The 16,089-nt window shown below is 35.5% G+C and overlaps 1 protein-coding gene across 5 annotated transcripts in view; it reads right to left on the reverse strand.

Annotated features, from left to right (window-relative positions):
- The window catches only part of PCDH11X (protocadherin 11 X-linked), a 606,423-nt gene that overhangs the window by 306,557 nt on the left and 283,777 nt on the right, over positions 1 to 16,089 (reverse strand). For 2 of the 5 annotated variants that reach the window (XM_040999467.1, XM_040999466.1), the window contains exon 4: positions 4,964 to 4,993. The exons of the other annotated variants lie outside the window; for them this stretch is intronic. In XM_040999467.1, the coding sequence (XP_040855401.1) occupies positions 4,964 to 4,993 (30 nt within the window). The remainder of the gene's footprint in view (positions 1 to 4,963; positions 4,994 to 16,089) is intronic. 5 annotated transcript variants of the gene reach the window in all.

Raw genomic sequence — 16,089 nt, forward strand, 5'->3', positions numbered from 1 at the left:
TGAAGAAACAATTTCCAAAATTTCTGGATTGTTGAACAGAGAAGAAGATAAAGTACTTTGGAGACAACAGCAAAATGTGCATTTTAACACATGTTCACACAAGTACTCTTATTCCCTCCCTCATCTTCGTGTAGCCTTGGAGCAAATGACTACACAAATGACAGGAGTCCTGAAGAAGACAAGCAGATGACAGAAAGGCTTTTACTCATACTGCTACTCTAACTCCTTTTCTCTACCTCTTACACTAGTCAGAGAGAAGGCACTTTGTAAATTCACCTCAGGCAGATATAAAGAAAGCAGAAATATACTCCTTTGAGAATCTCAGCCAGTTCTGTTTCTGCCATCTTCAGTTTAGCACTTTGGTGAACACAGTCTGTAACAAGACTGGCCATTTGTGCAAACCCTGAGGGCAATTTAAGCTCAGACTTTGCCAAGGAGGGGAGGGATCTTAAAGAAGAATGCCTACATGGAGATTCACAGGTTAATAATAACAAGGGAAAGACAGCAGACTGAATCAAAAGAACAAGGACAGGGGATTTTTAACAAACTATTAGGCAAACAAAATCAGACTTCCTTAAGATAAGCACTGCTTACACAACTTAATCAATCACAGGTGGTTACGTGTTCAAATGTGTTTGTCTTCCTAATTAGCTATTATTGAGCTGAATACCAACCTGATGTGTAATGATTGAACCCTGGTGTATAAGATTTCATTTGATTCTGCTGTTTGACACTAGCTTCTTGGTGAAATAATCTTTTAAGAGTGGGTTTTAAAAAGTAGGTTTCTGGGCCCGGCGCGGTGGCACAAGTGGTTAAAGGTCCTCCCCTTGCACGCCCGGGATCCAATCCCGGCAGCCCCACTTCCCTTCCAGCTCCCTGCCTGTGGCCCAGGAAAGCAGTCGAGGACAGCCCAAAGCTTTGGGAACCTGCACCCGCGTGGGAGACCCAGAAGAGGCTCCTGGCTTCGGATCGGCATAGTATCGGCCCGTTGCGCTCACTTGGGGAGTGAATCATCGGACGGAAGATCTTCCTCTCTGTCTCTCCTCTCTGTATATCCGCCTTTCCAATGAAAAAATAATAAAAATAAATCTTTAAAAAAAAAAAAGTAGGTTTCTGTAACCTAAACCTCTGATTTGCAATCTACAGTCCTGTTTGGTGAGGCTTCTGAAGTCATCTAAATTTAAATCTAGGGCAGTCATTGAGAAATTTTCCTATCTTTTGATGTTTCAGCATCTAAAAGACAGTAGCATTCATCTAGAGATGTCTCTTTTTAGTCAAGATAATATGATTGCCTTATATTTTCACAAATTTGGGATTCTTGTATTTTTCACTTTAAATTAAACTGAACATAAGTCATATTTTACAATTCACTAAAAAGAGCTAAGTAGGAGAAGCTCAGGAGTTCAAGAGATTAATTCAACTTTTTATGGAAACATTTGCAATAAATCCAGAGTTAATGAATATTCTGACACTTAATATATTTTAGGTTTATGGCTTCTTGAATTTCATATTGAAAATATCCTTCAAAAGCTATACATAAATGCAATGAACCAAAAATAAAGGACATTAGAGGACAGTTGCAATCTCTATGGTATATGATAGCCATATCATATCCGGCTAGGTATTGACTGACAATAGAGTTGTGAAAACAATTTGATGATTGTTGTGCAACAGTGATGTAGCATCTTACAACAGTAAATGTATTGCATAATACAGTTGAAATGCAATAAAAAGTCATTTTGATATGAAGAAAGTGTTTTTGTTATAATCCTAAACTTTTACATTTTCATTTTATCTTGTTAATGATTGATTTATATTACTTGAAAGGCAGAATTATGGAGAGGAGGAGGAGAGACAGACAGAGAGAGAGAGAGAGAGAGAGAGAGAGAGAGAGATGTTTCATCCACTGGTTCATTCCCACAATGGCCAAAACATGGCCAGTGTTAAACCAGAAGCCAGGAGTTTCATCTGAACCTCTTATATCATGAAGGGGCCAAAGCACTTGGGGTATCTTCTGCTGCTTTCCCACGCATCTTAACGGAGAGCTGGATAGGAAGTGGAGCAGCTGAAACTTTAATTGGATACTGGTGCCACAGACAATAATGTTACCTGCTACAGCATGGCATCAGCCCCCTTCACATACATATGAATATATGCGTACATATATTCATAAATAAATACATATAGATAGACAGATTTATATATAAAACACGACAAAGATTGCTTCTGGGTTAAAACTCTGGCTCTTCTACTTGTGAGCTCCATGACATTAGACAAGTCATTTATGCTATATTTGTTACAGTTTCCTCATCTGCAGAAGAGTTTGTCGGGTTATTATAGAGATCAAATAAATAGAGAAACTCTAATTGGATTTGTGTAAGTGAACCTATATACACATGTACGCACAAACATGTATGCATACACACATATATTTACATTACTGGAACATTGAAAGCACAATATTATAAAAATTATTCCTGAATTCATTAATTTGAAGGACAAAGAGATAATATCCTTTCACTTATTCTCCCAAACATCTGTAATAGCTGGCACGGGGCTACAAAAAAGCCAAGAACTGAGACGTCAAGTCTCAAGTGTGAGTTGTAGGAACCAACTACTTCAGCCATCACTGCTGCCTCTCATGGTTGCCATTAACAGGAAGCTTGAGTCAGGTGGCAGAGATGGATACTCTAATGTGGGACAAGGGTATTTAGAATGCTTAGGTGCTAGAGGTTAAATGTCTGTCCAAGTAGGCTTATTAAATATTTAAAGTAAGATGGAATGGGGGGAAAAAGATCAAGTGTTCAAAACTGCCCATTTTGATTGCTCTGTTGTCTTGATCAAACGTCAGTCAGGGTCCTCATTCCTATAAGCAGTTGAAATCTAAGCCCAACAAAGTACTATAAAATTATAATTATTTCCTATCATCAGCTTTTCCTGCAACTCACTTGATCACAGTAAGACCCCCTTATTCTTGGACCACACTGAACATTTATCTGGCTTGTCCAGCTTTCCCTTAACGCATTCTGCTTCTATCTCTTTGCCTCTTCTGTTCTATAAAAAAGAAGCCTTTGAAATTGCATTGTTGAGTCTCTTGCAGAGTTTGGATTCAATCATCTCCCCGTGTTTTTCTTCCCTGATATTTCCTCTGAATTATGAGTGCAGATGTGTTCTCTTATGACAAAAGAAATTATCCTAGAGGGTCAGTATTGTGGTGCAGCGAGTTGAGCTGCACCTGCAATATTGTCATCCTGCATGGGTGCTAATTTAAGTCCAAGCTATTCCACCTCAAATCCGGCTCCCTGTTAATAGGTCTAGGAAGGCAGCAGAAGATGGCTCAAGTATTTGTGCCTCTGCTACCCAAGTGGGAGACCTGGATGGAGTTCTAGCCTTTGGCCAGTGCTCTGGGCACTTGGAGAGTGAATGAGCTGTTGGAATCTCTCTGCTCTATTACTCTGCTTTCTAAAAATAAATAAATCTAAAGAAAATCATTCTTCACAAATGTCATTTTCTAATGCTTGTTATATTATGATTATACTGATGTTTTACAATTAAGTGTTAAATGTTATGATCTAAAAGTATTCTGTGTGGGAACATGGGTTCAAGCCAGAACACTGTCTGCAGAGTCTAAAGCAATGACATGGGTCTCTGCAGAATAAAATATCTTTTTTCCCCACAATTACAACTTCTAAATAACCAATCAGTAGGTCAATTTCTAAATTTGCGTCAATAGTTAAACCTATTATAGCACTGAAAATCTAAGAAGCACACTTCCTTGAATGGAAGAACTCTGTTACCATGTCGGGGAAGCTGACATTCAAAAATGCATCACCGAAGACCATTTTGTTATTCAAGATATTTCAGAGAGGTATTTGGCAACATTCAGAAAAGCATATTGCTTTAGAATGCTCTGATGCTATTGTTTTGGTTTCAAAATTGATAAAACATATTTTAATATCCTACTAAAAACCCATTTTTCACAGAATTCTCATACTTGATAAAAACAACAAAGGCTAACTAATCATTCACCTGGCAAAGTCTAAATCAAACTCTTGCAAATTTCTTTTCAAATCTCAAATTTGCATTCTCAAACTAGCATAAGACATTTACTCTTGAAGAATACAGACATTTAATCTGGCAACATTAAGGGACATATTTTGATGCCTACAATGGAGAGTGTTTAAAGCTTACTGGATTTCATTTCCAAACCATATTCTATCAGATATTGAAGTGAAACTCCCTTCTTTCAACAATAGAACATGGTAATGCAAGCAAGTCATAAGTGCTAGGAAAACAGTTAGTGAACACATGAAGAACTCTACTTTTCACAGCACTATACTTCAACTAATGAGGTACTTCATCTTCAACAGTAATGTGACATAGTTTATTGTTTTAACAGTAGAAACCAACTTTTTTAAAAGACACTCCACAATTTACGGGTGAGAACTTAATTTTTTCATATTGGAAGATAAAATTCTAAAGTTATTTATCTAAGAGCATTGTTTTACTTATGAGCCAAGTTTACTTTAGTTAAAGTACTTTCATGTGACCCTTTGACTTCAAATACAGTTACCAACATTTCTCTGTCACTGTTACAATATGAATTGACACTAAAATGGCTGTTTTTTAGCGCTAAATTTATCATAAAATAACTATTGTCAGAACATTCACAAAGCAATACTGTTAACAGTATCTTGTTTTGGCACAGTGGGAAAAGAAAGTATTGGTGAAAAATAAAATAAAACAAAAGACTTGACAATTGCTTCCAGGATTTGTGATACAAAATATAGAGGCAGCTAACTTGAATCTCTTTTAAGGCAGAACCATAACATACGTCATCTTAAATACTTACTGGTTTAATTCCATGGATTTACTAGCATAGCTTCAGGAATTTGTTTTTTTTTTTTTTAAAAAAAGCACAATACATTTTGAAATCAATTTTCTGTGAAATTTACAATCTTACCTTTCCTGCCTTTTTCCCCTCGGATTTCCGCTGATTTAGGATAAAATGGTGGCAAGTGAAGCAAAGGAAAATGAAACAAAACAAAAACAAAAATAAAAATCAGCTCCAAATTGGTTACTGTAAATATATTTTTTTACAAAGTATGTCAATACTCCAATAACACACAATTTTGTTCTGCTGTTCCTGCTTCTTTGCTTCATTTTTTAATTGTTTCAGAAAAATAGCACCGGAATTCTTGTGCAACAAAATGGAGTGCCTTGTTAAAAAAAATTAAAATGTACTACTCATCTTTAATCCTGAATTAAAGTAGGTTCCCACCCCCCCAAATAAAAAACTGCTAAATATACCTAGATAACAAAATACTAGACTCTTTAGCACTGCTGGTACCTACGATGTCATGACACACGTAAGGAGCAGACATTGGAGTCCAGATTACAGCTGAAGGATTATAAATGGGAAGGGGAGAAGAGGAGGAAGAAAGGGGGAGAAGCCCTATAGCTACAAACCTATAGAATAGAGAATAAAAATAAAAACTGAAGTGCATAATTAGCACCCCAAATTAAGTTGCATACTTAGTCCATGTGCATCAACCAAGAAAAGGTATCCTTCCAATCAGATATTTTCTTGCAATATCACTTATTTTCTGTCCATTTTTACATGATTGATCTTTACTTTAGGCATGAACAAATTTTTAATTAAAGTGAAGAGAATTAGGATGGCTTGAAATGCATGAATTTGGATACAAACATAAGAAATATCAATATGGCATAGTATCTTTGAGTGTTAAATCAATAATTTTGATGCTCTATAAAGGCATCATAATTCAATTGTTTCATTAAATTCCTTTTAAAATCACAGCAATAAAGTAATTTTGTGCATTGTATTTAAGCCTCCTTGTATAAACTCAACTACATTCAGCAGACATGTTATTTTACTCTTCAGGGCTCCGTAAATATTTAGTCCATTTTTTCCTTCTCCTTTATAGGAAATGAAAATCTATTATATAACTAAATTACTTTCCACTCAGTCATATGCCCAAATTTCCCTTCTCGTTTCATTCTCTTTTTTTCTCAATTTTCCTGTCTTTTTCCTATTTTTATATGGAAGTTCTTAGAGAATATATTCAAGATTCACAGAAAATTAAAATGAGGGATTAGGGATTATTCTGAAAACAAGAAAAGGTTTACTACAAGAAAAAACACAATCAACTAAGTAAATGGATGAATGCCGTATATTTTTATTCAATGATTTACCCTAAGAAAGTTTTTTTCTCCTGTGGTTATAATGCAACTTGAGATACCAAAATTGGAATTGAGAGGAGCATACACACATAAGCACAATTCTATTATGCAGGAAAATAAAAGTGTGCTTTTTTTGTCCTTCCACCTTGAGCATTTATTTTTAGACTAAGATATTCATACTGTTGCTCCACTGGAGAAAATTCAAGCATCAATGGCTCAATGTTAGAATTCATTTTGTCTGTAAGGAATAGCCCCAGGATAACAGTTTAAGTAATCTTTTCCAAGTACATGTCCTTGGATTGTAATGTCTGTCACCAATCACTATTTGTGTATCTTTATTTTCAATGATGGTATTTAATTAGTAGATTAAATTTTTCGTGCACAAAAACAGATAATCCCATTTACAAAAAAAAAAAAATCTTTAAACTTCAACAGTGTCTAAGAATACAACACTAAAATACAACATGATGTGCTCTGTAGAATAATGGGCATTTTTGTGCTTGTTCCATCAGAAAACACATTCACTAGCAAAGTAGCTCTAGTTAGATGCTTTATCACTTAATACTGAGCAATATAAAAGGCTTAAATCTCTAGTGAGGCAAGCAAAGATGAAAAAAGTAATCATATCAATCTTGGTTGATTATTTAGGGAATTATTGAAAGATTGATGACTTAACCTTTATTTTCGCCTGGTGAACATTTTCAGGCAACTCTACAATATGTGTTTATTTCTCTAAATTACATATTTGATTGAGGACATGCTTATGGTTTGCTACTTAGGCCTTCACTTGAGAATTTCTACGGAGAAAAGTTTAAACTAGAACCTGTGGGAAACACTAAAATCATACTCTGTGATTTATGCATAACAGACACACCACAACCTGTCACCATGAGTAGACTGTATTAGATTGACTACTACACATATTAAAAATGTAGAGGACTATACTGGTTAGTATGCAATTAGGCCAGCCAACTGTTAGCACATTTGATGACAGAGAAAAAGTTGGTGCTTAGCGAAAGAAGAAATTCATGCTTTATAAACTTCGATTTAAATCACTAATGTTTATCCCTTATGTAAAAAATGGCTACCATATGATTTAAACGTTTTCAATGAGATAATCATCCCAATCGATTATTCATACTGAGGACACGGAGAAAAGTTAACCAGTTTTAATACCCATTGCCTCAGATTTTTCCTTAATATCGATTAGTCATGATGTTCCACATGTGGCTATGAAGCGCCTGGAGAATGCAAATGTAATTTTTATCACCAAGAGATGAATATTTTTCCTAGAACACTCAAATTTTTCAGATTCATAAAGGTAATTGTATGTAACTTACAAAAAGTTGCAACAAACTGCAATGCTCCAAAGAATTAAGAGTGTGTATTAAAAACAAGAATACGACCCAGCTAATGGAATATTACGATTTTTAAGCTAATTCTTATTGTGCTTATATTCATCAGTGTACTAGAAAATGTGCCAGGCAAGTCATCGCATTAAGAGTTCTCCATATATACACTGAGGATTTAGCTCTTTCTAAGAAGTAAATAAAACCACATCGAAAGATCTTTGGTAAGTTCTCTACCTTGTGCTTTTGTGATGGGCGGGAGTCATACGCATTTGCTTTGTGTGTTTGGGACCTGTGCATCCAGATCTCTAGCTCAAGTGGTGATGTCAACAGATGAGAAGATCTGCGACCACGACAAGTATGGCCTTCCGTGCAGTTTGTCTACACATACTCTTTTTTCCATGTGTAGGTTCACAACTTCTCTTTTTTCCTTTTCCTACAGCTGTTATTTTTCCCTAAAGCATAAAGTAGGACACTGCTGCTCATTGCTGCTGCTGCCGCTGCTGCTGCTTGTACAGCAGTTGCTATCCAGAATACAATTTTAGGAAGTTTTGACCACTGAGGTTAATGATAAATTGAGTAAGACTAGAATTAGAAATCAATAAAGGACGTATCTCTAAACACAGGTGCCAGAAAGAAAAAAAATAATTCACCGTAGGAAAAATACACTAGAACTTCTACTAAATCATTACTTTCTATGATGATAAGGAATTAAATATAAAAAAAAAATGTGTACAGAAGACACTGCATGGGCACATATTTATTTGTAAAAGTAACTTAAATCTCTTTACAATAAATATGAAGTATTACTGAATACCACTATGCTGGCTCAAATGAAATATCAACGAAAATATTCAGTAATGGTCTAGACTTAACAACAGCAACAAAATCGTCAGGATGATGCCAGCAGCGTTATGTAGGACAGGTTGTAGTGAACTTCTTCGGAATGCCATGAGCTAAATGAAAACATGAATCTGACATGAATGTAGAGTGAAACTGAGAGTGTAGGACTTGGGAGCTGGGATGCAGAAGCCAGAGCAGATGAGACCTTTTCAATTGCTTGAACTTACTTTTTGAGGATGTTTTAGGAAAGCTTCTCCCCCAAGATTGTATTCAAAGGAGGTCAGACCTTCACAAATACAGAAAGCTGCAAAAACTAATCTGAGTCCGATTTTTGAATGTACAATGTATGAAGATGTAAGTTACTTGAGTAGGAGGGGGCCCTAGTGTTTGCTGTTTCTACACCTTGGAAACGGCTAAATGCTTGTTCTGAAAGCCTTGGCAAACTCCTAGAGACGGGGCCCAGTGCAGTAGCCTAGTTGATAAAGTCTTTGCCTTGCATGCACCAGGATTCCAAATGGGTGCCAGTTTGTGAACCAGTGGCTCCATTTCCCATTCAGCTCCCTGCTTGTGGCCTGGGAAAGCAGTCAAGGATGATCCAAAGCCTTGGGACCCTGCATTTGCATGGAAGATCCGCAAGAAGCTCTTGGCCCTGGCCTTGGATCAGCACAGCTCTGGCTGTTGCAGCCGAATCGGGAGTGATGGAATGGACAGAACATCTCTCTATATCAATATATCTATGTATCTATATATCTATACCTATACCTATATCTATATCTGTATCTATAGATATATTGAAATCAGATATATAGAGGTATATCTTTTTTTTTCAAGATTTATTTTTACTTTTACTTTTATTGGAAAGGCGGATATACAGAGAGGAGAGACAGAGAGGAAGATCTTCCACCCGATGATTCACTCCCCAAGTGAGCGCAACGGGCCGATGCTATGCCGATCCGAAGCCAGGAGCCTCTTCCAGATCTCCCATGTGGGTGCCGGGTCCCAAAGCCTTGGGCCGTCCTCACTGCTTTCCCGGGCCACAGGCAGAGAGCTGGAAGGGAAGCAGGGCTGCCGGGATAGAACCGGCGCCCACGTGGGATCCCAGGCGTGCAGGGTGAGGACCCTAACCACTGCGCCACCGCACCGGGCCCTAGAGGTATATTTATAGATATTTATCGATATATAAATATATAACTCTATAGATACATATATCTATAGATCTCTCTATATGTGTATATCTCTATATAGGATATATATATATAGACCTATCTATCTATAGACAGATCTATATATAGAGAAATACATATATATATGACTTTCCAATGAAAATATATAAATCATTATTTCATAAAAAAAAAAAACTCTGAGAGAGGCAGGTTCTTTACGGAGCTCTGGCATTACATGATATCTTTGTCAGTAAAGCTAATCATTATTTGGTGATATCCAAACAAATAGAAACTTTTTGTCTCTTGGTGGTAAATCCCCAGTGAATGATTATTTACGGATGCATGAAACTGTAAAATGCTTCTTCTTTCTCTCTCTCTTTAGATAGATAGATAGATAGATAGGTAGATAGATAGATAGATAGATAGATAGATAGATAGACAAATATGAGTGTGTTTGTGCATGCTCGCGTGCGTGTATGTGTGCTTTTATCATAAAGCATGGTAGAAGCCCGAGGAATCAGTTTTCTAATACAACCTCCAATATATACTTAAAAATCAGCACGTAATTATTATGGTACAAGAAATGCATAATAATGTCAAACAGCTCATTTTACTTCTTTTCAATCTACACAGCTACTGTGACTTAGTTACTTTGTGGTAGAACGCTGCATGTGACATTGCATTTCATCACTATTTGTCAACTTCGATTGCTGGTCTCTTTAAAGGAAAGAAACGTATATATCATACATCAATAAATATGATCCTTAATTTCTTCTTCTACATGTTTGTTTATTTTCTCTTTCCTTTCTAAAAAAAAAAAAGTCGTCAGAATACATCCATAAATTATAATTGATTTCCCTAATTTTGAAGCCTGTATTACAATGCATGGATACCAAGACAGTTTCACATAGATGAATTTTTATTCCACTTTTCACAAAGTCCTTCAAGTACCCTTTTAGAAACTGTGACATTTGAAAACAGGAGATTCAAGACACAGTACTAGTTTTGAAAGTACCTATATGATACTCTAGAAGTCTTTATATCTCTTCTCAAAATGAAATCAGATCAATAATTACACTTTTATGATAATGATAGCAATAAATACTGCAACATTCACAAGAGAATTAATATTACAAACATCACCATTGTCACTCTTGTTTGAGTATGAAACATTTCAGGAAACTCTCAAAAGTATTAGCTCATTTAATTTGTACTATGATTCTGTGATGTGGCAAATTATCACTCTTATTTTGCAGATGAGGCAAACACAGACCAAAAACAATGAGGATATTACTGATTTACCCTACCTGTAAAAGATATGTGAGCCGTTTAAAATCAGATGTCTTCTTCGATTTTAGATACATGTTCTGGAATGCAAACTCCATAGAAACAGTGTTTTTCTTTTGTGTTTTGGAATTTAGAATGCTGCTATAACTAGTAACCAATAAGTTCATGGAAAATGTACCTTATCATTTCTTACATTTTTTTTCACAAACTTTTTAAAGGAACTGTGTGTGTCCTTGAAGGATAAAAGTGTGCCTGGTATAAACTAGGCCTATGATAAATATTTATAGACGGAATTAAAAAGAATAATCTACTTTTAATTGTAAGATTACAAAATATTAGTGTCAGTGCTATTGATCAATTATATATCTTAGCTATGAGCAGTAATGTTAAAAGGGTGCAACCACGGATGAATCATTTGTGTATATTATCAGGTACATTTTTATCTTTTTTGTTAGTTCTTTCACCTACAGAATGCAGAAGAGTTCCTATTTCAGAGTGTTTGTAAGGAGAATTAATGGGCAAATCACGTACACTAAACATCAGTTATCATTTATGAGAGTTGTATGTATGTCAGTTATCATTAACAGTAACCTATTCATTGGTATATAATAATAAACCCTGTATTTCACCCTTATAAAGTATCAATTCATTTTTCTTAAAGTGTATTCACTGATATCTCTAGATATTACTACAATTTCAAAATGCTCTACTTCAAAAATAAAATTTAAAAAGATGTTTGTCTTAATTTTGACATTACATGTACGTACATGTATTAAATTATCATATGGTACTTCCTAAATATGTGTAATTTTATCGTGATAAAATAAAGAATGAAAGCTAGAAAGAAGGAAAATTTGTAGCACCGCTTACCCTCCAATTTCCCCCAGGTTTAAACAAACACTGATCTATCTTTATAAATTTCTCTAATGTGTACATACAAATAAAACAGCATGATTTGCTTTCTTGACAGTTTTTATTTTACTTAGCACAAGGAACTCAAATGTTATTCATGCTGCAACATATTTCAGTAATTAATTTATTTCTTATTGCTACATACATGATCTGTTTTAAGCACATATAGAGGCATGTTTAGAGATTCATCCATTCATAGTCATTAGGATTGTCTATAAACTTGGTCTAATATGACTTATATTGATATAATCATTTGTGTGCAAGGTTCTATATGGACATACATTTAAACTTTTCTTTAGCACACACCTTGGAGTGGGAACTGCTGAATTAATTAATTGAGGAACTGCTCCAAAGTTGTTCAAATTAGTGGCAATATATATGATGCTCTCCAGCAGCGTATAAGAGTTCCAATTGTTCCTCTTCCCAAATCATTTTAAAAGAGAATATTCCTATCTAAATATTTTAAGCAATGCATACAGATACCTGAAATCATTTTCATCATATTACTAAAGCCATATACTGTGACTCTGTTAGTGTCTGAGCTGAATGATCTTTTTCCATAAAACTAAGATTCCAGTCAAAAATATGATATAGTTATCCTTTTAGAGGATTGAAATTATCCATTTCCCAATATGGGCTTGCCCACCTTTTGAAATTCATGCATTAATAAGAAAATTATCTATGTTAATTTAAATGACACATATCACTGTTAAAATTCAAAAGAAAAGAGTTGTTGAAGAAAAAATGGGCTATCATGTGACAATAATATCAGGGTGCAACTGAAGTCATTGAGATTGCTCAATTCCATTTAGTTCAATCTAATTTATCTATGGACTTTGCACATTGAAATTGTAACATGTAGGGATTATGTAAAGCACAAACATACAGTGAAATAAAGAGGGGGAAAAGCTAATGTGTTTCTCATGATGAGTACTAGATCCAAAGGAAAAACATACCACAAAGCACTCTCAGGATTACCTACGAGCAGAGTATTAAGGATGTAACCGAAGTCCCAGTTTCTTCCCAAGAACCACAGTTGAGATGGAGTATGATTGACTCTTTTTCTCACTATGTTTCTGGCTTAATTCAAAACCCCACTCTTGCCCTGAAACATTGTTGTACTATCACAGTAACAAAAGCACTGTGACAGACACATTTGCTTTCTGAAACTACTATATATCAGTCAAAGCAAAGCTTCTTCTTTCATTGTTTGAATGTTGCATAAAGATACCTTGGTTTGCTTGCTGCTAAAGATATATACAATTGTCTCTAATATCATTTTAAATTATAGATCATCTTAACAAGTCATCCTTGTGAAATAATGAAAATCTGGCTGAGGATATTACAATGTGCTGTTATAACTTTTGATGTTTGCAAATAGCATCATAACAAGAAAGTGATTCTAAAAATAAAGAAAGCACAATTGATTTATCTTGTTTATCAGAAAAATATATTTTCTCCTTTGTTGTGGGGAAGGTAGATTTTTATTAATGGCTTTTTATCACAGGTTAAGTCATGCAGGTACAAAGTAGCTAGAAATTTCTGAAAGGGTCCTACAGTTTTTTAAAAGCCTTTATTCTTACATAAATAATGCCCAGTACTTCACTGGGACACTGTAGGCCCTGGTTTCCCAAGGGTTAATTCCACAGCTTAGCTTGTTTCTAGAGGTGTAACAGGATGGGCAATCTTGGCCTGATACATTTAGCCCCTGGCTTGATTGCAAGTTCCCTATTCCCTGCTTCCCCTTTTTAAGATGCCCTCAGGGGAACTTAGGTGTTGCTTGAGCATTGGGAAAATACTGAGAGGAGCCAAGCAGACTATAAAAGATGCGGATTGACTTTGAGTAAATGGCATTCTCTTTACAAGAATAACCCACTGTGTGTTGTCTGTTTTGTAACCCTAGTCCCTCTGCTGGGCTTGCTCGGGGTACAGGGTACGTGGTGGTGCGGGCATTGCCAACAGGACACTGCTGTTTAAAAGGCATTGACCAGGTGACTCCCCACACATCCCTGAGACAAGGCTGCTGTCATTGCCCTCTTGCAGAAGCTGGGAGCAGCAGGCAAAGCCTTTGTCCAGCAAAGGCACAGAGGCATGCTGAGCTGTAGCCATGGGTGGACTGCAAACAAGGAGCCTAAGTGGTTGTTTTCTAGTGTGCTTTACTTGAAGTACTGTCCAATTAGTCAACACAGCTGAGAGCCAAAATGAGAAAAATTAATTCACATGATGAGGCAGATACTACGATCTTTGGACTGTATGTCATAATAACAGTTAGTAAATCCCAACAGTCTTAATGAAAATAACCTTAATCATTGGCAGGGATGAAGAGAATTTTACTGCACAACATATGACTGATCAGGTATAAATGATAAATGTTTAATGTATAAAAATATTAGCGTGTTCATGTATCATGTTTATAGGTGTTGACTGCTTGAGTTGAAGTTAGATTTGCTCAAAATGAAACATCTACTGAACTGCTTAATTCTGTAAATACATTTTCTCATGCTGAATGAAAGCATGGCAAACGGTGTCAATAAGACATTACAATGTACAAATCAATTATCAGAGTGGGTATTTGGCCTAGCATTTTAAAAGCTTAGATTCACTTATTAACTGTGTCTCTGATTTCCAATTGACCACCAGTGTAGACGAAGAGAAACAGATGTGATATCTCAAGTAATTTTGTTATTGCCACCCATGTGGGATATCTGAATTTCAGTGCATTCTTTCGGCTTCAGTCTGGCCCATCATAAATAATTTTTGGGCATTTGTGGCATGAAGCAGCAGATACGAGCTCTCTATCTCTCGGTCAGATAAATATATCAGTCTCATATATGTGTGTGTGTGTGTGTATGCACTGATACACACATACACATGTATAGACATAAACTTTTGAAAAGCTGTTATGAAACTCCAGAATAGACCAAAAGGTATTTTTAAATAGTATTATTAGTTCATTAGTATGGGTCTGAAGTGAAAATTAAATTCTATCACAGTTATTCGAAGTAAAATCCAGTTATCTATTTTTTATTTTGATAGTAACTTGAACCTAGATTATAGTTGCACTTCTTTTCATTTATCACTTAAGTTTTAGTTTCAACGTAATATCCCCTACTTAATAAAGTGCAAATAAGTTATTATAATTATGTGTATATAATTTTCTAATACTGGTTGTCATTTTTGCTTATGTCCTAGATGAGAAAAGTGTTATCTTCTAGCATTAGCACTATCAAATTGTTTCTCAGAGTTGTTAGTTGAATCTGATACAGTATTCCTATTTCAAATCGTCCAGTAAATTCAGGATGAACTCCCAATTTTAATACATTTCCTATGGAATTTTCAACTTTATTTTTAATTATCAGTGAAAACTGAAGTTGGGATAAAGCTGCCTTTTTTTTTTAGGGTTGGATTTATCAGTTTTTATTTGCAAGTTTTTGTTAAGGCTGTTTTAACCCTATTAATCCAAACAATGTGCAATAACAGTATTGAATAATATAGTGACCTCCCACAATGCATACCTATTCTTTGAAGTGTAGCTATACTTAGAAATTGAAATCTTTGCAGATGTAATCGGATACGGATCAAAGGTGAAAACATCTGGGTTAAAGGTGAGCCCCTCATCCAATGATGATGGTTTTTATCAAAAGAGACAAATGGATATATAGAGAGAGGACCATGTGAAGATTGAAACCGGGGTTTCAGGGAAGCAGCTACACAGCAGTAACTGCCAAAGGCTGGAAATGACCAGGAAGAACTCTGCTCTGAAGCTTTCAGAAGGTGCATAGCCCTGAGGACAGCTTGGTTTCAGACTGCTAGGCTACAAAAGCAGTGTTCAAAAATTTGTTTTAAGCCACCACACTGTGTAGCAATTTGTTGCAGTCCTAGGAATTAATACAGATTGCTTATTTTTCAGGGAAAAATGGGACTTTGTCAGAAGAGGGTTTGTTTCCATAGTTAACTAATGACCCAAAGAAAAATGCATTGAAATGTTATTGACCAAAAATCCCTGCGTTGTGTGTAATATGTAAACTTCTGGAGAACTGAGATGAACAAGTAAGCATGTTTTATGCAATGGATATAAAATTTTGAATAACGACAAAGCATTCACAGTCCCAGATTACTTACTTATAAAATGCCATTTGATACCACGTGCAATGCTACAGAAAAATTAATGGGATAAAGCATCCACTCTAGAGGAAGCCAGGTTTTAGGAAGACAGATGTTAATAATTACAATATAAAACTTAAATGTTGCAATGGCCAGATGAATATGCAATCATACCACAAGGAGCAAAGAGCTGTGCGACACTGAAGAAATCTCTCTAAATCTCAATG

Source organism: Ochotona curzoniae, unplaced genomic scaffold, assembly GCF_017591425.1.
Source record: "Ochotona curzoniae isolate NIBS_2020 unplaced genomic scaffold, NIBS_Ocur_1.0 scaffold_1852, whole genome shotgun sequence".
NCBI lineage: Eukaryota > Metazoa > Chordata > Mammalia > Lagomorpha > Ochotonidae > Ochotona > Ochotona curzoniae.